Raw genomic sequence first — 24,371 nt, 5'->3', positions numbered from 1 at the left:
GATTGATTCCTTCCACATCCTTTCAGTTCATTATTCGGCATTGTGTAATCTGAGATAGTGACAGTGTTGACAAATAAAACTGAAAGCTCATTGGCATTAGATACATCATCCTCGTCCATGGAAGGAATCTATTACAGTAACCAAGTTAAGTTGTGTATTGGCAAACAGTGATTAATTTTGTAATTGTAGGTTAGTGTGTGTAGGATATCTGCCAGTCTGATTCGTAGTGATGTTAGGAGAAGAGCTCTCAGATTGTCAATCAGAAACTAATCTAGTGCCATAATTGGGTGTTTCATCTCATTCATGACAAGATAAAATGGCTTCACAGAATTACTAACAAAAATGAATGTTGCCGCCACACACACAATCTTATTTCGTGGTATGTCACGTCTGTGTGACATTTTTCTTCGGTGCATATATTAGAATTAGGAACCTGTTTTATCTCTAGTTGATTGCTCCACCTTTTCCTTATCTTTTCTAGACTTCTTCTGTAAGATTTGTATTTCTTTATTAATATTAAAATGTTATCCCCGTCCTCTGTGTGCATATCATTTCACTTTGTGTTTACCTTTTAAACTTTAGCTTTTAGTTCTGTTCAGATTTTGTATCTAATTAAATAGTCTGAATGACATTCTGTGGCTTTTAAATTAACAGTAATTATTACTGCAAGGTGAGTTTAAAATCCAAGGTTTGAAAATATGGTGGCGAATATAATATTTTATTTGAACAAATAATTATGTTCTTTATATAATTCCATGCTGTTACTAAGAGTGTTTTGAACAATTTATTATCATCACTTTAAAACTGCTTGTGACAAATGACTGCAGTCTTTATAGTTTGGTGTTGAACTTGCAGATTGATTAACTTGCCCTTCGTACATCATCACTTCCTGACCGTCCACGTGTTCCCGCTGTTTGAGAGGCACATCCGCAAAGCATCCTGACACCGACTCATGTCCCGGCACGGTGGTGCTCCTACACAGTACATGGTATCCAGATATGAGCAGAACAGTTGCACTGCCCTGTCCACGTCACCAGCTTCCATGGCTTCCATCCCTTCGGAGAACCTTTCTGTCAACTCTTTTACTACTCCATCCTGCAGAGAAACCTGCTTCTTGCACTTAGGGCATCTGTGATGCTCCTTCCTGCATAGCTGTTTGCAGCCCTTTGTGGAACACCTGTGGTAAGTACCAACAACTTTTGTCAGTTTGAACTTGTAAGGGTTAATCTACTAGTGTACAGTACATATTGTGGCATGTAGGCCCATTGCTAGGCAGAGACCATGAAACAAGCAACTATTACAAAAGCCGTTGCTAGGTAGCAACTCTGCCAGCAGTCATGAATGCGTGAATTCGTCAGTAACGAGCAATAATGGAAATGGTTTTTTCAATGCAATCCATGCTGAGGTGTTATAAGCAGGACAAGTTAAGAGCTAGGGTCAGGGCTCTAGTCAAGCCCTTGTGAATGTACATAAGGACCTATTCTCTGTACAGAAGTGGGGTTTGAGTACAAGAAATTTGTTGACTTTCAGAGGAGCTTAAGCCAAGGAAGCCAGCAGCAGACACGCTTGTTTGCTTGCTAGCTCAGTTTAGTATCTGATCATGAAGATGAAGCTAAATATTAAACTTATGCTTTACAGAGTTCTGATAAGGTCAATGACTTATGCCTGTCCCACCTGGGAGTATGTGGCAGGTGCTCACCTCTTGAAATTGCAGCACCTGCAGAACAAGTGTACTCCTTGCTGTTTGGAAATCAACAGGGGCACACCGTCCACCAATTGCACATGGCTTTCAAAAGTATATATATGACTATATAACTAAATTTTATGGGACACGGGCACAAATAATCCTAAACCGTGTAAATCCAAATGTACATGGTATTGAACAAGGAGAAGCCAGGCGTAGGTGTAAGAGGCTTAAACTTGTCACCAATCAGGCCTACAACTGTTCAGCTGACTAAACTGCAGTTTCAGAGTATCTTCATGGGTTAAGGCATAATATGCTACACAGGACTTCATTAACGGGAAATTTGTATATACCTTGTGTGGTTGAGGGGCTATGCTACAAGCTGGAAGGTCGCGGGTTCAAGTCCCAATGAGGTCATTGGATTTTTTTAGTTGACCTAATCCTTCCAGCCGCATTAGGCCCTGGGGTTTACTCAGCCTCTTTACAGAAATGAGTACCAGAAATTAATTAATAATTTTCCTGGGCAGTAAAGCACGGTCAGCGCGTAAGGCTGTAAGAGTTCAATAATTCTAATCACCTGATAATATATATATATATATACACATCTATTGCACAGCATTCATAAAGTGAACTCATATAGGATGCATTGTATCTGCCCCTCTGTCTGTGAATGATTCATCACTGGATTGATTTTGATTAAATTTGACATTGAAAGACTACAGAAACTTGTAGGGCTGTATGGAAGTGAAGTTAGTACCTTTGACAAGTCCTTAGCACAGGATTGAAATTCACTCTTAAAAGCTAACAAGTCATATGCATGTGGCTTACCTCAGCCTGAAGTTGTCACTGCTCAAGGTATCATAGGTTGGCCAGTCTTCAGTACATGCTTGACAACTGCATTTGAACCAGTAACGAGAAGCAAGTGTTTTCTGCCGGAAGGCCAAGGGTCGCTTTGTGAAGGTTGGTCCATAGTTTTCTGACACACACTCTCCAGTTTCCAATGGACGTAGCGCTTGCAGTACAATATTCTTGCCCACGAAATACCTGTTCAAGAAACCACAGCAGTTTGGGCAGACTTTAGAAATCAAGATATGGAACTTGGAACATCAGACCACGTAAATAGGACATTCCACTTGCTTTCATGTTGGTATCTTGAACTGCTTATTCAACCCTGAAGATGGAAGCAGTGTCCCTCTGAAACACTGGTTGACTTTCACAGGACTACACAGGGTTATATTCCAGAAGATAGTTCTCTAGATGGAAAGAGTTTCTTGCTTGGTGATAGCACCGAAGCAACGGAAAGTCCAATAATACTGGAGCTATGCTCATGATCTTTCGGGTAGGCTAGCAAACTACGCAACATCACATCCCAGAAGTCTGATCTTAACACACTGCCAAAATGGTTTATTACTTAATTTGTTTTTTGATATAATTTACGTGAAGTCTGGTGCAGTAGGAAATGAGGCATTAAATCCCCACTTATGTACCTCTTTGTTCAGTTTAGACACAACTGTACTCCCGTGGGATATCAGTTCTGGTACTCGGAGAGAGAACCATGTAAGTTTCTATAATAGGTATTTATTGCTGTTAGAAAAGTGTACAGATGAGGAGAATGTGTGGTAACCGGCTTAGGGCCATAACTCTAAGGCAGGGCATGCGTGATAAATGTTGATGAAGAGTCAGTTGGAGCTTTCTGAATTTGAGTGTTATTCCTTCAGGAAAAGAGTTGATAGGTCTGCCTGTAAATGTGTAAAGTTGGCACTCACCTTGCAAGTGCAGGATGACAGTCATGGTTGAACATAGCAACTGTAGGATATATTCCAACACCCATAAAAAGGATTTTGGATCCTCGGAATTTATTTGGAGCCTCCATGCATGTTTCAAAAATCTCATGTGCATTGAACTGGAGTAGTTGCAGATGACGAAGAAGTAGAGAACCAATGAAGAGCTCATCAGGCCCCAGTGATTCTACTTTGAATAAAAATAAAATAATCAGCAGACTAATCCATGATTAAGTTCATATGGCAGGAATTTTGTATACAATGAGCATGACACAGTAGGTTTAGTGTGGCGGTAACTACATGCTTTTGACATTTAAACTCTGAATTTTGCCCGCACATTATTCATATGATTCTCAGAACAAACAGTGAGCAATTATGTAAGCAGCATTAATTGGCTTCCCTTTTTAATGGAGATTCAGTAAGTTTTCTCTGAGATATAAATTTAATTTGTAAATAATATTGAAACGAATTTTAGGCTTTAAAGGGTTTAGAACTTCTCAGTGGAAAGAAAGTTGCCAGTACTCATGTGATAAACATGAGAGGCAGGATGATTTGTAGTTTTGTGATAAAAACATAGAGTAAACATAAGAAAAATATAAACCTTTTTTCCATTTTTAGTAATATTCTTTAAGTTCGGGTTTTATGAGATGTGCCAAAATACCATGCCATAAGGTACCACAAAAATCAGCATTTCTTTTTATATGATTTTGATATCCTGAAGTTAAATAAATGGTTTAAATTACAAGTTAAAACATTATGTCACTTTTCAAATGAAGGTCTATATCAATGAAATGGAACATAAATTATTCTCTAAACTTTAGCTAATGAGGTATGGATCTTACTGTTGTCTGTCCTGGCTGGAAAAAAATGTGCTTCCTGCAGACAACGCAACAGAAACAGGGCCATTAAGGTCCTGTGCAGGAAGTCCTGTGCTGGACGATTGTCTGCATGGGTCACCAGGTTGTACACACTTCCATAGCTTCCTGGAGCCACAAAAGTACAGGATACAGTACAGTTGTGTATCATTCATGTGCATGTCAGCATCAAATGCTATTCATGTCTGTGTAAAATAGTCCTGAATTTATACCTCAGATGAGGTAAAAACAGGATAACATTTTTGTTATCTGTACTTTCAGAGCTTTGTACAAATGCAGAGAACTGATTTATATAATTTTTATCTACCCTTTGCAAAGAGTAAAAACTGTATACACTAAACATCAGGCAAATTTAATTGTGGTTTATATTAGTCCATAGTAGCTCCTGCTTTACATGGGACTAACTGGTTTTCTTGAAATGACCCATCTGACAAAGCAATTATGGGTGATATAATGCAAGGAGTGAGTGCAGTTGATAAAGCATTATATAATAAACCCAGGGGGAGGTGAGATGTGAGTTCAAACCCTTCTTGAAATATTGACTATAAGAAGAAAATACATTAATTTCTATGTGGACGCATTTAAACAATATGTTAAGGATTTTGGCATAAAGTGACCAACATGTATGTCAGTATGTAAGATTTGAGGCTTTCACGGCAGTGAAATATGTCAATATATGTCAGTAGCATTCTTTTTTGATCAATTCAACAAAATGTATTTTTTTATTGATTGGTTTTACAATACTAAAAAAAAAAAAAAAAGGAATTGTAGACATGTTATTTCTTGGGCAGTTCTTAGACTTGAGGAAGCATAGGTCACCTGGGTGTATGTTGGGTTGTGAAAAGGACTCATGCAGGGTATCCTTGATGTCCAAGAAGTGCTGTAGTCCAGACTGTGTTACCATCCTAAGTGCAAGATGGCACAGAATGCTCATGCCAGAGCCCACCAGAAGATCCATGTAGTGACACTCATAGCAGTGGTAAGAGCTAGTAGCCTGATCCCTGCATCTCACACTACAGAAAGCCACACCACTGCACTCTGGACAGCCCACTGGTGCCAGTAACCTGCAAGAGACAGTCACACCTTCACTTTTATTGATTGATTTGTTCATTCTTGGATTATTTAATGACACTTTCAACTGTGTAAGTTATGTTTTCATCTAATATTATTTCTGTTGTATGCAAGTCAGTGGTTAAGAAGTATCCAAACCCATCTCCTATATAGTTTTTATTTTTTTATTGCTAGTGGGGTGGGGCTAAGTCCCTTGTACTGCGGCCACTTCTGGCCTATTGTACCAGCACCATGTGATAGATGAGGGTGATTGTGAAGCAATTGGTAGAATAAAAGATTGGCAAGGGAAACTGAAGTACTCGGAGAAAACCTGCCCCAGCACCACTTTGTCCACCACAAATCCCACTTGACCAGACCCGGGTCCTATATAGTTTCTCATCAGCCTGTTCTTTCTTCTTGATGTCTTCTGGTACTTGGTTGAATTATCCTGTTATGGGTCATCCCATAGGTCTGGTTCCATTAAAATTTAATTCTGCTTGAGTTATGTAATGTCAAGTGGTGTGCTGATTGAGAATAATCAGTTTTGAAAGGATATAGTAGAAAATGGTTCAGGCCTGCTTGTACTGTCACTACATTTGTCTGGAGGGACTGAGAAAAACCACTGCAAAACATTGAGTTGGGTTAGCAGAGTCTAAGCAGAAGCTCAGATCCCAAATATGAACACTCTGACACCTAATTCCCTTAAATTCATCTTAATATTATTTCTGATTTACATAAGATCACCCCAAGTGGTCTTTTCCTTTTAGGTTTTGTGTGTGGTTTACTCATCCCTCATTGCTGAGGTTGTATAATATTAAATAACTATATGTCATGAAATGAAACTTTGGATGGTGATCTCTATGCATCAGATTTTTATTTGACAACCATGGCTCCCACCAGAATTTTTAATATTTGGCATATTTTCTTCTTCTTCAATTCGGATTGGCCTTTTTTAAATCTGGGGTTGGAGGTGGGGTTTACTCCCGGCACCCACGATTCATATAAGTTACCTGACAAAGCAGTTATGGCAGTGTGTTCCGAACATGTCTGGCAAGAGGCAGGCTGCATATGGCGGTTCCACCACAACTGTGTCCCCAGTGACAATGCGACCTGCGGCTACAGCGTACCGTCCCTGCTCGGGGCTGCAGGCAATTGTCACTAGGCGAGATGCAGCAGGCATGTTGGGGTTCTTCCCATGCCTAACACTGGGTACAGTGGGTCCTGCAAGAAAGCATGGCATGTACATGCCCTCTCCTCATACACATAAAAAAGTTGTCTCTGTGTTGAAATAATTAAGCGCTATGCCATGAAGACATTTGGGAGCTTAGATGTGTAGATCAAGTATTCTTGATCTCGGCACTAGTTGGAGGCGAGTGGTCAGCTACACGTCTCGGCTACTTTACCCCCGAAGAAAGAGCCCCCAGTACCGATTGGGTGGACCATACAGCCGGTCTTGGGAAAATCTCTTACCCTTTGAGGGAATAGGACCCCAGCCGTCCAGATCACATCCGTTGTCATACCGACTGAAGACTGTATTTTGATAAAAGGAATTGTAGCTAAATAATTTATTTACAGTTCACTTAAGGACGCTTTAAGTAATAAAGACCATAGCATCGAATGACTTGATGACAGTGAATAATGAATTGAAAAGGATGCAGAAGGAAACGATCGTGAATAATCTCAGGTACTATATCCGAATCTTCTAGGAGGGGCTGAGGGAAACTACGGAAACCTCAGGATATTTAGTGTCCCTGCCGAAATTCGACCCGTTACAGCTTGGGTCAGTTTACTCGGTTTAAATTGCAAAGACATTTTATATGACATGCTGGTAAGAATGTAATGTATGGCCGTGTATGGGGAAGTGCACAAACACGTTGAGTCTCGCCCTCGGCTGTAGTGTTTATGTTGTTTCCACCATTCCAAAGTGACGAGATGCAGTCAGCCGTTTGTTATATTCCAAAATTTACAGCATAACGTTGTAGTCGCCTCATGGTTGATGATACTTTTCTCATTATTCTGAAGTCCTTGGAATTTCTAGCCTCTAAACCATAGCTGATGCTGCTTATACACACAGTCTGTCCGACAGTGCTGATGCGGCCTCCTCGGTGTTATGAGGATACGAAGTTCGTTGTCAGCCATGCGTTTTGTGGAGTTACTATCGAGCCATATAATTAAAATCTAATGACTTCCCCACCATAAACATTCCTAAGATCAGCCATGAATAAACACTCTAATACATCTGCAGGATCATAAGGACTTCACTGGCTCGACACTATCAGCGTTCATCTCACGTAACAGTCAGGGTGTATTGATTATAATGTATTTTCTAACTCTTTCCATAAAATAAGGAGACAATGCAAATATATTTGTTTGTCTATATGAGTATTTTAATCTGCGGTCATGATAGTCTAAGGTACTGCCCCAACACTCAGCTGGCATGCCTGAAGAAAACTGCCATAAATATGCTTACGGAAAATCAGTCTCAAAGGAGAGATTAAAAGTCGGGGCCCCCTGAGCATGAGGAAAGACTACCAATTATTAACGAGGTTGGTACTCATTTATGGGGGAGTACAAGGGCTTACACCCCACTGAATTATCTGGTAGACGTGGAGGGAAATGCGCAATGATAAGACGACCAACTTCACATAAATAACGCAGTTGCAGCAGCGATTGCTGATCAGATCTTGCAGAAACACAACTGCACCTTCTGGAGGTACTAACAGTCACATTCTCAGTATCCTTTTCATTCCAAAGCACTGGATAAAGCAGGGCTTATAAATGTGGGTTCTTTTAGTCTGTTTTCAAAAGAGCCTCCCCCCACCCTTCGGAAAATGATACGCCACTGTACCTTTTGAGGGTGGTTCCTCCAGTTGCAGGGGTGCCTGCTCCATCTCCAGCTGCGAAACTTCATTCTGCAGCCGTACAGACGAAGCAATCGTCTCCAGTGGTCCGAGCTGATCCTTGTTTTCTTCCAGGAGCGTTAGTGCCAGTTGTAGGGACACCCGGGCTTTTGGGATCTGACCCAGCCCTCGGTAGCATCGCCCCATTCGCCAGTACAGTTCATATCTGGAGGGGCATCACAAAGACTGATTGTAAATTGGAGTGAAATTGAGTTATTTCTACCCTGAAGGCAGAGGCATTATGTTCCTCAAAAACGTTGGTAACAACTTAGGGGTCATAACTCAAAATACCACAGTCTAAGACTATATATATATGTGACTATTGTTTTCACTGTCTCATGCACGTGGTACCTGTAATAAAGTTTGTGATCGTGAAAAGAAAACTCGGTCTTCAAATTCTGGCTGATTTATACGTTTTCACCACTCATAAATGTGATAAAGTGAGAAATTGGTTTTGTGGAGTGCCATCTGTTAGCCTGTGTGTAATAGACGTGCGCCCCGCTAGCGCCCGAGCAAGTGGACGTCTTTGATTCGTGTTCAGTATGTAGGAGTTAATCTGTCCGTGATCCGTGAATGCGGATTTTGTAGCTTAAGAAATATGGTCTTTCATGTGCCCCGCTCCCAAGAAAAAATCGGGATTTCCCGAAAACGGCTTCAACGATTTTGATTAAATTTCAGTAGTTTGTGGCGATCGTGTCCCTAAATAAAACTGCATATGTGGTGTCTTTAAAAGAGACCACTGGGAAGACAAAGCCTAGGTGGGTGGACAATATTAAAATGGATCTTAGAGAGATAGGATGGGATGGTATGGATTGGATCGATCTGGCTCAGGATAGGGACCAGTGGAGGGTTTTTGTGAACACGGTAATGAACCTTAGAGTTCCATAAAACGCTTGGAAATTCTTGAGTGGCTGTAGAATTGGCTGCTCCTCTAGAAGGGCTCAGCTCCATGAGTAAGTAAGTAAGTTAGTATGTGGTGTCTTTGAAAAGATAACGTACTAGGAGCTCGAAAGCGAAATTTCGATTTTCTGGAAACCAGAAACAGTGATCTACTAACAAAAATCTATTTCGTTTCTTACGTAAAGTTGTCGAGATTAATCGTGTATGACAAAGTACGTGCAGCGTGTTTGCACCGATATTTTTTTACTGAAACTGTTGGCCTTGCCATAGATCAGGGGATTAGACGTAGGCTTCTTACTGCGGAGCTTCCAGTTCAGTCCTCACGGCTTCATGCGCAATTCTTGGCGGACGAAGTGACACTGGAGCAGGGTTTTCTTCTTCTTTCTCCGGATACCCTTTGCTAATAATTATCCTCCATTGCTTCACCGCCCTCTGGAGTTGTGCGCTAAACCTGACCAGGCAGCACGTTATCATCACATACTCGGTCCTTAAGTTAGGAGCTCCTCTGACGTCAGTACAGAGTAAGTTAACATTTTGTATTTACATTAAACTCTGTTATTATTTCTGATAAAGTTTCCAGATACTTGTTTTAATTATTTTAACCATGTCTATGTAGCTGAAAGCAGACCGGTGTACTGATGACGCTTCACCATGGGCACTCACTGGATAAAATCCTGCATGAACCCCAAAGACGTTCATTACCCTGCCGAGAATCGAACACCTGCCACCGGCTTAATAGCTGAGACATCCCTGCACGTGGCGAGCAGAGTTCTTATCCGAATGGGTATGAGGTAACTCACCTGCGGTGAGGGGGGAAGCCCTCTCGAATGGCGAGTTGAATGTCAGAGAGACATGCCTCGTTCTCTTCCAGCTGCAAGAGGCACTCGGAGCGCGTCGCCATACCCAGGGCAAGGCTCAGACCTCCGTCCACTCCCGGATCTGCCCCTATAAGCGTGTGTCTTAAGCTGCGATCGCATTGGTCTTAAAGCTATTAAATCATCCAGAACATATTTTACTTCGAGTTGAAATTAAAAAAAAATATAAATATTTTATTAATCTCACTTTATGTACACATGCGTAAGGTACATGTATAATTAATATGAGTTACCGACAATGCTGCCTGTGGTTCTGTATTGGTGTGAAAGTTGGTCTCTGACTTTAAGGGAGGAACATAGACTGAGGCTGTTTGAGAACATGATGTTGAGGAGAATATTTGGACTGAAGAGGGATGAAGTGACAGGAGGTTGGAGAAAACTGAATAATGAGCTTCATAACTTGTACTCTTCTCCAAGTATAATTAGAATGATCACGTCAAGGATGAGGTGGGCAAGGCATGTAGCACGAATGGGGGAAGCGAGGAATGCATATAGGATATTGGTGGGAAAGCCAGAAGGAAAGATACCACTGGGTAGACCAAGGAGTAGGTGGGTGGACAATATTAAAATGGATCTTAGAGAGATAGGATGGAATGGTGCGGACTGGATTGATCTGGCTCAGGATAGGGACCAGTGGAGAGCTCTTGTGAACACGGTAATGAACTTTCGGGTTCCATAAAATGCTGGGAAGTTCTTGAGTAGCTGCAGATTTGGTTTCTCCTCAAGAAATGCTCAGCTCCAAAAGTAAGTAAGTACCGGCAATGCTGTTAAATATACCGCAAAGGAATAGAAAATAAAATGCAAGCCTCTCACTACAGGACCGATCTGTTACCCACCTGTGGGTGGCGCGCGCATTATGGCGTGGTTACATAGCACCAGCGCTTCCCTGGGTTTACCCGCCTCCAGGTACCGTTCCGCGTCCTGCCTCTTCTGAAAGGATAATGGCGCGTTCTTTCTGCGGTAGAGCTCCTGCACGTTCTGCAAAACGCCATGCACGCAGTCACCCAGTTCGTGACAAGTTTTCAGCCGCTCTTCGTCCGTCTTGAGCCCCGCGAACTTTTTGGCAATCCATTCTGGGCCCACAGTGTCGGTCACTTGGTGAGCGAAGTCGAGGAAGAAGCCCTCCTCCTTGGACTGCAGGGTCACAGAACTGCACAGCTCTGTATAGGTCGGGTCCTGTTGCATCATCCTAGTGGCCGTGCCTGGTTACTGGAAACATAGGCAATGGGAAGGGGCTTGACGATTACTGTTTTATGAGATTTAATGTCATGTTGTCTGGTGGATATTAATGAGCATTTCAGAGGAACCTGCTGCAAGTAGGTAAAAAAAGGTAAAGCTATCCCTGTAACAGACCATGGAGGTCCATAGAGTTGTGAGACGTTGAGGGTCCCACATTGTCTAGACAATCGGCTCGTAAATGGCGGCAAGGTTGTCAGCCTTTACCCCCAGGAATATTCCTGGTACTCATTTCTGTTAGAGGCTAAGTCGACGCCAGGCCTATAGTGCGGCTGGAAGGATTAGGTCAATTGAAAATGTCCACCTCATCGGGACTCGAACCCGCGACCTTCCGGCTTGTAGCATGTTGCCTCAACCAACTACGCTACTGCGTGCTCCGTTGCGAGTAGAACCTCATCTTTTTACTATGTAGCTATAGCCAGCAGGTTCTTCCGAAACGTTAATAATTACCTATCTATACCAGGCTACATGGCATCACCTCCTAGCATACGGTAATCTGACTTCTGACTTCGATTGGTTACCACTCGATTTTATTGGCGGCGTGAGAGCACTCTGTGCGCATTTGTACAGTTTGGACACAGTCATGGGGATGAGAAAAATCCGTAACCTGCCGGGAATCGAACGTCGGTCATCCAGTCCCACTGCAGTGACTGAACTATGTAGAAAGTGATGATGCTGGTTTATGATAAGAAAAAAAAGAACTTACCTTGTGTTTCTTAAGAAATAGGCGGTGCTTCAGCCACGAAGCTCTGTGGAGCTCTCGTGACATGGCGCAGGTTTGTGGTGCGCTGGCTGACGCCTGGCAGTGGCCAGTTATGCCGGGGAACCGAGCGTCGCATTTAGCATCACGTGACCTTATTTACAGCCCCCAGCAGAGCCCGATCTCATTCGCAGTGGGAGTTGCGTTGAAGCAGTGCTTCTAGGTGTAGCAGTCCCAGACGTGCCTGTTGTGCCAGATCCTCATGGGCATGCAACACTAGTAGAATGATAATTATCAGGGGAAACCCGAAGTAATCGGAGATAAACCAATCCCATTGCCACTCTGCTCACCACAGATCCCGCATGGATTATTTAGTATGGAGCTTGGACCTCTGCAATGAGAATCTGGCACAAATTGCTTGGACTCTACTGTCTGTTTCTATCTTTGCAGGCTTTTTCTTCAAGTACCCTCTTGCTCTGTTACGTTGTTTTATCTGCTCAAAATAACACAGCTAAACAAAATTGAACCATTCATTTATTCATCAGTAATCTGTCAGACGACAGGTCCACAGTCTCTTCCAAAACAATTCCTCCACTTAATGCGGTCTAGAACGTTCTCCTTCAAATGAGAATATCCTCTTCTGTCCTCAAGGTCATCCAGCATCTTCTTACGTCTTCCTCGTCTTCTCGTTCGCATACATGGTGTCTCTGTTTTTGGAAAGAGACCATCCAGGAAAAGTGATAATTTGGTAGTTTTTCCATTTGCTTTCCACATCGCAGTACAACAGCCGTTCAAACCACTCTGGTCACGCCTGTTGCTATACGCACTTGAACCATCTCGGGCATCATTTGCTCTGTGCTTCAAGTGGCTGCTGATGACGCTGCTTCCGGCATCAGTTTTTGGTTTTTGGTGTCTCTCTTCGTCTGATGCCTACCCTTTGACCTGTCCAGCAAGGGAGACCCTGCCAGTAGCTACGCTATCGCTGGTATAGCTCTCAGGGTCCTTGGCATACTCAAACCCCCTCACCACTATAATGTGGAGACACCAACGAGGGGGTGAACCATATATGCCAGAATAATTGCCTCAGAATTGTCATAAATTTTCTGTAGTGACCGAGATGTGCACTTTATTATTAGTAACCTTAAAAGACGTAAAATTACCCTCCCTACCCCCGCCCCCCCTCACACAAACACAGACACACACGAAGTGTGGGCCCGACCGGGTTATCTCAAAAAGAACTGTCCCTAAAATCCGAATAATCACGATGTGTAACCCCAAATTGCTGGTTGACATCTTCCCAATAAATTACTGTACTGGGAGCTAAGTTTTGGCACTCCTACTCCTACCAGCAATCGAATCTCTTTTATCTAGCATATATCCTGGTCACAATATTGACTGTTGCCCAGCTTATTATGTACGTACGTATATGTAACACCCTTCTGTTTTCAGATTGGAGTTACAAGCTCCAAGGTCCCTCCGAAACGTTGGTACCTTTCTATAAGAATACACGTGTTATATCCCAAACAGTTGCTGGGTCCTGACAGAGTCATAGAAGATGTCGGCCTAGACAAAACAGTAACTCGTCCGTCGCGCTGTTTGCATTCTCCCGCAAGTTCTGCTCTTAAAATAGTACACTGCGGAGGGGAGCGTCTGATTTTTAGTTATTCAAGGACGACGTTTCAGCTGTGAAGCTTAGTCATGCCGCGAGAAACTCGCGATAAGTAATTAAAGCTATGAAAAATAAACGGAAGAATTTGTTAATTGTCTCCTTTCTTATGTCCCTGACGTTGTGTGTTGTACTGTATGGGTGGAGGTCTGCAGTATAGTCTCTTCTCCGTCTAATGAACGTACTGAACGTGTGAAATAGACACTTCTGCACTATCATCTAAACAGGCTAGAAAATATATTAACAACGTAACAGTTCTGGGTGCGTTCGCTTACTTCTATTTAGTTAGTTGTCTTACAGTAAGGCTGTGTTGGACGTGAAAATGCATGTTCAATATTTTCTACAATGAAATGTTAAGTTGGCCGGGCACGGTAGCCGAGCGGTCTAAGGCATATACTGTCTTCGCTCGCTTGGAAACCGGGATTGTGGGTTCGAATCCCACTCAGAGCATGGATATTTAGTTTGTGTGTGTGCGTTTTTCTGTGTTTGTGTACAGGTAGACGCTTTGCGACGAGCTGATCACCCGCCCAAAGAGTCCTGCCGCATTTGTCAGATCTAGAAAAACCGAAGTGAACGGAGAAGTTCATGGAGTTAGGCCTAGGCCCACTGGGGCTGTAGTGCCAAGGAGAAAAAAAGTGTTAAGTTACCGATGTCCAATTAGAACAAAAATTTAAGCGTATATATAAAATTTAATGACAGAGGGCTCGGTGTTCGAGTCTGGATAGGGTTCAGAATTTTCTCTTCTCCATATCGTGCAGACCGGCTCTTGGGTCCACACAACCTCCTATCCTTTCCCCAGGGCTAAAACGACCGGACCGTGAAGCTGACCACTCACCTCCAACTACTGCCAAGGTCAACTCTCCTATACGTCTTCATGGCGTAGTATTAATTAAATAAGCACAGGGAGAACTTTACAAACTTTACCTTTGTAGAACTGAGTAAAGATTTAAAATGCATTTCATTGTAATCTGATCGGAGTTATCCAAGATGTTACAAGCGAGCAAACATGATGAAGCTAATAGGCGCAATATTTGAAATCTCCGGCTATTGGCGTTTTTCGCTTTCACCTCACTTTTTCAACTCACGGAACACCAAACAAAGCGCTAAAGTTATCAAGGCTCCCCAACAATTTTTAAGAAGGGATTTTATCATTAAAAAAGAGTAATAACATTGTATTTAAAAGTTCAATAGGTAAAATTCTAATCGTTATGTCATTTTTAACGATAACGTTGATGATTTTTCTCCTTGTTCCTCAATTTTTTTTCTAGCTTTCTTTCGAACTTCCACCAAACACTCGCGGTACATCTGCAGACCCTTCGCGACACACCGGGTGAAAATTTGCTACTGTAGATTGTAGTAACTTTCCAATGATGACGCAACAACCTACGTCAAAGTGTAATGACTCATTCTAAAACATGTTTTAGACACAGATACTAAGAAGAAACTCAAAAATATTTTACTTCCATGCCTTCAAGGTTTCAGACACAGCAACAAGTTCTTATGTTTAACTTCAATAGAGGAACTGGTTCTAGGTAGATGTTTCTAACGTTCCTAACTATCGTTCACCGTTCATGCTTCGCATCCACGTGACAAGTCTACTCCTCCGATTCATATAAAAAACGTAAAGCTATCCCTGTAACAGGCCGTGGAGGCCTGTAGGGGTGTGAGACGTCAAGGCTCCCCACATTTTCTAGACAGTCGGTTCACAGATGGCGGTAAGGTTGTCAGTCCTACGCGCCGGCCGCCCTTTACCCCACAGGAAGATTCCTGGTACTCATTTCTGTTAGACGCTGAGTCATCCCAAGGGTTATAGTGTGGCTGGAAGGATTAGGCCAAATAAAAAATCGAATTACATCATCGGGAATCTAACCCGCGACCTTCCGACTTGTAGCTTCCGACTCGTAGCATGGTGTCTCAACCAACTACGCTACCACGTGCCCACCAGTTCATGTTTTTTTTTTCTCTGGCACTACAGCCCCAGTGGGCCTAGGCCTACCTCCACGAACTTCTCCATTCATTTCGGTTTTTCTAGATCTTACACATTTGGTAGGACTCCTTGGGCGGGTGATCAGCTCGTCACAAGGCCTCTACCTGTACACAAACACAGAAAAACGCACATTAACTAAACATCCATGCCCTGAGTGGGATTCGAACCCACGATCCCGGTTTCCAAGCGAGCGAAGACAGTACATGCCCCAGTTCATGTACCCCACTCTAATAGTCCTGTAGTAATGTTGCCGTGTTTTGTGGGTTTTCTTTCGATGTTCTCAGTATCGTACTCTATATAGCGCCGAATGGTAGGATGGTCTATGAATTAGAAATTGTTGTAAAGGAAGCGGATAGGGTATAATTGAGTTATTATCCTGAAATTTGCCTGGATGGGCTGAGGAAATCCACGGAAACCCTCAGCCAGGACAGGCATTGTCCTGTTCGAGGTTCGAACGGAGTACATTCAGAATGTAGATCTAAAGAGTTGCCGCTAGACCCACATGTACAGTCCATATTGTAATATTGTCATTACTGTAGTGTGTAGCTCAATCGGTTTAGTGACTTTGTATGAGCTCGATGTCCTATTTCATTTCCGGCAGGGGCAGAAATGTTTCTCTACTCTGCAGAGTCCAGACTGGCTTTGGGGCCCATGCAGCCCCCTTTCCAGTGAATCCCGGGGCTCTTTCTCTGGAAGAAGAGCTCCCGAGTTGTGGAACTGACTACTTACTTGAATCTAATTTCGAGATTAAATATGTGTGGAGCTATGCCTCCATTCTCCTGTCCTCAGCCCCTTTACCCCCATGGAATGAGTCCCAGGTACCCGTTGGATAGGAGGCTTGGTGGGCCCCAGAGGTGGTCTGGACCACGTGGAGAAAATTCTTGACCCTAACAGGACTCGAACTCCGACCCCTCGATCCCCAAGCCCGTAGCCAGTCGCTATACCGACTGCGCTATCCCGGCTCCCTCCAATACGTCTTCACGGCGTGAATACTTAGTTACAAATTAAGCCAGGCTTGTGGAATTCGTGTAGTAGCTATGACGAACCTGTTTATTTATGACTTATAGTCAGGAGTTATCTCATTCATACCTAGGCTCGGTAATCGACCATCCTGACTAAGAATTTCCGCAGTTCTTCTCAATTTCATAATGCAGGGCTAATTCCGTTAAATACCCACGACCACTTCCTTTCAAATCCACATCTTCAACATTCATGATCTCTTCTCTGTGGTTATCGGTTACGTACACTCATATACGAGTATGAAGTATTATACAGTAATACTTGATTACAAAGAATCCTTAGAGAAATAAACATGTGTTTAATTTAAGTTAGTTTTCATTAACGGCCGTGGGGATCCGTTGCGCTGACCACGCGACAGCCTCTATCCGCAAAAGTTGGCACTTCGCCGACAAGCGGCGGGCACTCGGTCGGTATAGTTCACTTGCGGACTACAGGTCACGGGATTTTTTTGTTTTGTTTTGTTATTCATCTTGACATAAGGCAAATGGAAGTATATTATGTAAAATGTATCCCAAACCACATGTTAGAAAATCATGTCGCATACCTACACTAAATTATTATTGGGTTGTAGGCTATAAATTGACCGCATCTGTGGTCTAGTGGTCAGAGTTCCCGGCTAAAGATCCAGAGGTCCGAGTTCGATTCCCGGTGCTACCAAAATTTCTGAGAAGTAGTGGGTCTGAAACGGGGTCTACTCAGCCTCGTGAGGATAATTGAAGAGTTATTTCAAGGAACTAGCGGCTCCTGTCTAGAAAACCGAAATTAACGGCCGTGGGGATTCGTTGTGCTGACCACGCGACACCCTCTATCCACTAAAGTTGGCACTAACTTCGCCGACAAAAGGCGATCGCTCGGTCGGTATAGTTCGCTTGCGTACTAAAACCACGGAGTTTGTTTCTTTGTTTTTTTTTTCGTAGGCTATATATTTTCATTTTACATCTTTCATCAGAGCGAACGTTGGCTTCTTATGCAGGCCTCTGTTCGATGTAGTGTCTATTTTTTCTTTCTTTATCCAGCAGCTCAGTAAAAATTTCCTGCGCTTACTTTGTTAGTCGTTTGGCTTAATTCTTTCAATTTACGACCGAAATATTTCTCTTGAGCCGCCGCATGAAACAAAAGTACAAATATCCCAGCAAACTACTTCGCCATAAACTTTATATATATTTACCTTTTGATATATAGGCATACCATATTGTGTTTTCTTGGTACCAGATATGTTCTCGAATAAAAGCAGGTTATATTTAGAAAAGTTTACTGTAGACTTATTTGTAGAGCCAAGAATGTAATTTACTTGCCCTGTGCAAATTCACACTTTCACATGTCGAGTTTATACTCATGTTCAGCCTTGAAACTCCTCTGTCCCTGTTACAAAACAAAGAAAGATGATTATCACGTGACACTCCCCGCATAAGAGCAAGATGGAGTATGATGTCATGTTTTTACTTCTGATTTCTGAAGTACGTACATCGCCCATTTCTTTCTCATAAATTCGATCACCCTCATGAGAATGATTAATACAATTCGTGAATCTCTTCCTGATGCAGTTTTCCCCGTCCTCCCCTCAGTTCGTATCACTTAGGCGTACTTTAAATCTTCTCTTCTGCACCCTGTTTTGAAACACCCTTAATCTCTGTACTTCCCTTAGGATGAGAAACTAAGTTTCATAACCAGACGAAGGACAGGCAGATTTATAATTTTCCTGGTTTTAATCTTCGAGTTTTCAGGTAGCACAAAAGAAGACAAAAGTTTCTGAACTGAATGGTGAGAAATATTCCTCGACTATGTATATATTTAAAGCCGGTCACGGTAGCCGAGCGGTCTAAGGCATGCACTGTTTTCGCTCGCTCGGAAGCCGGGATCGTGGGTTCGAATCCCACTCAGGGCATGGATGTTTGTGTGCGTTTTTCTGTGTTTGTCTACAGATAGAGGTCTCGCGACGAGCTGATCACTCGCCCAAGGAGTCCTACCGTATATGTAAGATCTAGAAAAACCGAAGTGAACGGAGTTCATGGAGGTAGGCCTAGGCCCACTGGGGCTGTAGTGCCAAGGAAAAAAAAAAGTTGTCCCTGGGCCAAATTAATTAAGCACTAGGCCACGAAGACATATGAGGGAGTGGAGGTACAACTCCATCTTTCTTAACCTCGGCACTAGATGGAGGTGGGTGTTCAGCTTCACGCCCTATCCGTTTTACCCCAGAAAAAAACATTACCAATTGAATAGGAGGCTAGGTGGACCCCAGAGCCCGTCTGGACGCTGTGGAGTATAGATAAATCTCTTGCTATGCCGGAAATCGAGCCCTGGACTTCCAGTCCGTAGCCTGTCATTATACCAACTGAGCTATTCAGCTCCCTATATATTTTATACTATTCATGTACGTCAGATACTAACAGGGAGCTGATATAACTCAGTCGGTACAGCANCCCGGTTACGGACTGGACGAGAGAGGGTTCCGAGTTCGAGTCTCGATGGGGGCAAGAATATTATCTCCTCCAAATGGTCCAGACTGGCCCTGGGGTCCACCCAGCCTCCTATCCAATGGGTACCGGGAGCTCTTTCCCCTCGGGTAAAGCGGCAGGAGCGTGAAACTAACCACTCACCTCCAACTAGTGCCGATGTCAAGAAAACGTGGGTCTGTACATCCACTCCCCCATACGTCTTCAAGGCGTAGTGCTTAATTAGTTAAGCACAGGGACAAATTTACGTTTTTTTGCCAGATACTAATAACTGGTGTTCCCCTAACCACTAATCTATGCATGGAAGTTTCTGCCCATTTGGACTTAGAGGCCTAACTATAGTATAGCCTTATATGTAGTTATCGTGTCTGTGCTAAAGCTAGGAATTTGTATATGCAAGACCTATAAAAACAAAAACAAGCAGAATTGTTTCGGAAACCTTTATTATAAACACAGTAATAATAATAATAATAATAATAATAATAATAATAATAATAATAATACAATAACAACGTTTTGTTCCCACGGAATGTTTATGTGGCAAGAGAACCAGAGGTCACGTGTTTCAGCATGTGGCTGCAATCTTACTATTTAAACAGAAATCCTGCAATTGAACGCAGTTATTATTTCATTCTATTTTTATAGCACACAAATTAGTATATGTAACCTGATTTAATGTCAAAAAAATTCTTCATTTTGCTCACAAAATATATTTATATATTTCGTGTGATTCTCAGAATAAATACTATTTTCCTAAACAGCATTAACCGCTTGATCTTTGTAAAGAAGACACAGCGATTTGTGCGAATTTTTAAAATAGTATGTATAGAAGGATTTCAGGCTTCGAAGGTTTAATTACACAGACTTCGCAGTGAGACATGGAGCTTTGCTAAAGTTCCAAATCACTGATCCAATAGCAAACTTCCTCACGTGTTCTTTAGTCTGTGATTACAATACTGATATCAATGCTGGATAATAAGAACAGTAATACGGTATACGAATTACGACAGCTTCACACGAAAGTTCGGCCCTCAGGGCCACCACGGCTAGTAGATAGTATTTATCAGAGCCTAGCCAACGCCAGCTAGAGATGTGCTGGTTAACAATCCTGCTTATATCCCGTAGGTCTCGGTTTTAATTTTCAACCTATCCTGACAGATGTACTTTGTGATTCTTCTACAGCCCTTCTAGCCGAATTCTGGGATAGTACGTTAAAATTAACGATTGCATAATTCTAAGTCTTTTCCAGATCATCATTCACATGACTGGTATATAAAAAATGCAGTAAAGGAAGCGCCGTTAATTAAATTAATAAACATATTGTGACGAATATGACCATTTCTAAGCAACGGTTTGGTAAACATCATCTGAAAGCCGGAATAGCAACGAGCAGAAGAGGAAGATCCATTTGCTAGGCAACGGTTCGGTAACACACGTTCCCGTAGCAACAAGCCAGTCCATTGCTAGCCAATGGCTCCATCCTCCTCCGTGACCCTGCTTGTCGTAGGAGGCGATGAAAAGGGAAGTCTCAAATCTGAGACAGTAAAATATGGTCGCAAGTCCAAAAGACAGACAGCTGAGTCTGAAACACGTGGCCTCTGGCAATTTCAGGTTTACGATTCTGATTGCACTGACAATGTCACATGAGCAAATGTGTATATTATCACCTCTCCCAATACTGATCAATTTACTAAGTACTGGACGGAATGTATTCTTGCACGTTGCACCGTGGCTTCAGTCTCTTATTTACAGAGATCCCCTTCCCCCACCTGCATCTGCGCCAAAAGCACGCTGAGTTCTCGTCACGAAATTGTCATATTCTCCGGTTAATCACTGGAAAGTAAAAGTGCACATGCTCTGTCACGCGGTAGTTGTGTTGGATATCTGCGACTCACTGTCGGATATATATTTAATACACACAAGTTGTGCTGAGACAGTTACTGAATTCAGGAATGACTTGTGTGCGGGAATGCGCTGTGCTGAGACAGTTACTGAATTCGGGAATGACTTGTGTGCGGGAATTCGCTGTGCTGAGATAGTTACTGAATTCAGGAATTACTTATGTGCGGGAATTCTCCGTGCTGAGACAGTTACTGAATTCAGGAATGGCTTGTGTGCGGGAATGCGCTGTGCTGATACAGTTACTGTATTTCAGAACCATTCTTTTTCAGCAAGCTGCTGTGCTGGGACATTTCTTGGATTGTGGAAAGCTTTGTGTCCAGGAATCCAGTTTGCTGGACTGTCTAGGAAGTTCAGAATTTGTGTTCAAGAATCCACCGTGCTGGCACAGTTTCTGAATTCAGGAATAGCTTGTGTTCAGAAATCATTTGTCCTTTGATATTCTGGAGCCAATGGATTCCTTGTGCACTGGTTCCAGTGAGTCAGGGGATCTCTTGTACAGTCCCTGTGCTCTGGGTTCCACGGTCTCACAGGAACCCTGTGTTCAGGTACCGCGTTCAAAAGGAGCTCTCCTGGCGCCTACTGACAGGAGTTGTTTCTGGCGGATTATTCTCGAACACTGGTGACGGGGTTAGGGCCGGATTGTCGTAAGCGCCGTACTCCAGTGTGGGGTCTTCCTTGGGGTACCGTGGGCGCGTGCTTAGAGGAGTAGACGTAGTGGCCGGCGTTACCGGGGCCGCCGCCGGCGCTGTCGCCGTCGTGGTGCTGGGAGGCGGAACAGTCGCAGGCATGTCCAGCTTGAGCGGCTCCGTCTTGTAGCTCACCTTCCCGTTGTTCGTACCATTTGACTGCAACACAAGCACAAAGGAATTTTAGAACTAGAAGTAACGGACGACTCAAGCCGCGCCATAGCTCAAGCAGTTAGCCGCTGGCTTCCCACCCGGGTCTGGTCAAGTGGGATTTGTGGTGGACAAAGTGGCTCTGGGGCTGGTTTTCTCCGCGTACTTCGGTTTCCCCTGCCAATCTTCATTCCACCAAATTCTCCATAATCATAATAACCCGGGGCAAGCTATGATAGGCCAATCAGTGGCCGCCGTGAGGACCCATTTGGGCTCCACCCCCCTAAGCGAATTTAAAAAAATAAAACGGACGACTGGAATATTTACTACACTCTACAAGAGAACCGGGCCCTAGTCTCAGTCCGAGGAATTTCGCCACGATCCAGAAACCAAATTTCATCTACTTCCACCCACCTACACCATTTATCTCATATGGTTTAGAAGTTGTCAGTTTGTCTAATTATTATATATTTTAACATCATTGCAGAAGGCAACTTTGGGGCGATGGAAGGAAATGGGCCATAAGTTCTTTTTCAAAACCTTTGGTTTTAATAACCTGCTAAACCTCGACCTTTGAAGGTGAGCTGACAGTGATAGGGTTAGTTTTGTTACCTGGATGTAGACCGGTGACTGCTTATTCTTCCGCTTTCTGTCACAGAAGAACAGAGTGAGCGTGCCTATCAGCACCAGGAGTACTAACATCGATATGACTAGCGTTAGAATCACCAGAACCGTCAGTCGTGCCACCTCACCTGCGAACATTTACAAACTTCCATTAGTAATATCGCATTTCCTGTCATATACTGCCCATTTCTATTTACTGAAAAGACCTTCATACTCGAGGTCTCATTAAACTGGGTGAAATGAGGTTGTTATATTTATTCCAGAGAAGTCATGTTTCAGTACAAATATTTACATCGTCTCTGAAAGCCACACGCTGTTGCATTGTTCTCAGTTTTGATTTTCTATAGTAACGATCTGGACAGAAGTTCTGTTCTACAAATTGTTATGGTCCTGCATACTCTGGTATCACCGTTATTCATCACAACTCAGAACTTCGCAACACCACCGTATTTATTCTATGTACAGAATAGGGCTACAGCCCCAAAGAATACTGAAAAGTCATGAAATAACCTCCATTTTCAGAAGGTAATAATCGATCAGATTATCAAGAAATTTCCCTCCTATTTTCCTTTTAGCCGGTCACGGTAGCCGAACGGTCTAAGGCATGTACTGTCTTCGCTCGCTTGGAAACCAGGATCGTGGGTTCGAATCCCACTCAGGGCATGGATATTTGTGTGCGTCTTTCTGTGTTTGTGTACAGGTAGAGGCCTTGCGACGAGCTGATCACCCGCCCAGGGAGTCCTACCGAACGTGTAAGATCTAGAAAAACCCAAGTGAACGGAGAAGTTCATGGAGGTAGGCCTAGGCCCACTGGGGCTGTAGTGCTAAGGAAAAAAAAAATCCTTTTGTCTCCTCCGTACGTGCTACATTCCGAGTTAGGATCGAGACTGTAGAGTGTCTACATCGAGCTCTGAGTATCCTTTAGATTACTGAGCTGAGATGTAGAGTTTCTCTTCAGATTTCATAATCTTTAAGGAATGCATCCTGTTGTGTTATTCTATATACAATCTTCGTTTTGTTTCCAGCTCAGCAGAGAGTCATTAGAGAGACCAATAAACTCATTATACACAGTGAAATGCGAATGAGACTCTAATGATTGTTGTGTTGAGACAGAAACAAAACGACGAATTTCTCCTCAGCTCTCCATTATAAAATAAATATTGAATAGTATCTAGAGCTCATTTTCCGTCCATAATCAGAAATCGGACTTGAGAAATTATGGGTAATGTGTCTTGTCCTTATTTTTAAAATTTTAACTTAACGGTTAGCCACATCTTCGAGTTTAACTTCAAGGCGAAACGGAGAGTGGATGATGAATTTGTTTTGTAGTATGTAGCCCCACAGGACAAATTCTGTTCCTTTTCGACTGGCTGTCGTTTATGACCGAGACGTGGCTCATGAACCGTTGGTTATACGTTGTTTTTGTACTCACTTCTGACGTCATCCCCTGCAGCTTCCTCCTGCCTCATCACATACCATTTGTCGTGTATGTAATCTGAAATAAAAATGAAACAGAAATTGGGATGGGAACTTTAACAGTGCGAAAAGCAACGAGTTAACATGACTGACTGATGCCTGGACTACTTTTTTTTTACTCCAATAATTATACAATCTATCCATTAAGTGTGGATAATAAGTACATTTTGTGGTTTACATATAGAAAAGGAAAGAGAACTTGTCGTGGTGAGCATGTTCCAATGAACATGCTCAATACTTATTTTAACTGCTTAGTGATATGCAGTTAAGTGTTGAATTATTCAAATCTGGTGGGTAAATCTGAAGGTTTAAATCTGTTTAACCTCCTGATTTCTCCTTCGTCGTCGAGCAGTTTTTGTGCCAAGTCGTTCGGATGGGCCTGGAGTCTGATTTTATACTTTTTGCT

At 42.8% G+C, this 24,371-nt stretch overlaps 2 protein-coding genes across 3 annotated transcripts in view; both read right to left on the bottom strand.

Moving 5' to 3' along the window:
* Positions 1 to 697: 697 nt before the first annotated feature.
* Positions 698 to 12,247, bottom strand: LOC111865129 (SET and MYND domain-containing protein 4). Of its 2 annotated transcripts, none has more exons than XM_023852883.2 (10): positions 12,008 to 12,247; positions 10,902 to 11,274; positions 9,991 to 10,135; positions 8,239 to 8,456; positions 6,401 to 6,611; positions 5,160 to 5,404; positions 4,308 to 4,448; positions 3,451 to 3,655; positions 2,513 to 2,728; positions 698 to 1,177 (listed from the first exon to the last, which is right to left on the bottom strand). In XM_023852883.2, exons 2-10 carry the CDS (start codon positions 11,251 to 11,253, stop codon positions 883 to 885), a joined length of 2,028 nt encoding a protein of 675 aa, XP_023708651.1. In that variant the 5' UTR covers positions 11,254 to 11,274; positions 12,008 to 12,247; the 3' UTR covers positions 698 to 882. The 2 variants fall into 2 exon arrangements, with proteins under 2 accessions (XP_023708651.1, XP_023708652.1); XM_023852884.2 differs by having other exon boundaries at positions 3,451 to 3,652.
* Positions 12,248 to 21,394: 9,147 nt separating this feature from the next.
* The window catches only part of LOC111865131, a 13,804-nt gene continuing 10,827 nt past the window's right edge, over positions 21,395 to 24,371 (bottom strand). The window contains exons 2-4 of the mRNA XM_023852886.2: positions 23,922 to 23,984; positions 22,478 to 22,617; positions 21,395 to 21,874 (exon numbers count right to left, since the gene is read on the bottom strand). Of these exons, the coding sequence (XP_023708654.1) occupies positions 21,584 to 21,874; positions 22,478 to 22,617; positions 23,922 to 23,984 (494 nt within the window). The 3' untranslated portion in view covers positions 21,395 to 21,583. The remainder of the gene's footprint in view (positions 21,875 to 22,477; positions 22,618 to 23,921; positions 23,985 to 24,371) is intronic.

The sequence above is a fragment of the Cryptotermes secundus genome, unplaced genomic scaffold, assembly GCF_002891405.2.
Source record: "Cryptotermes secundus unplaced genomic scaffold, Csec_1.0 scaffold2, whole genome shotgun sequence".
Taxonomy (NCBI): domain Eukaryota; kingdom Metazoa; phylum Arthropoda; class Insecta; order Blattodea; family Kalotermitidae; genus Cryptotermes; species Cryptotermes secundus.
The sequence above is the reverse complement of the archived record's forward strand: the minus strand, read 5'-3'. Positions and strand labels throughout refer to the sequence as shown.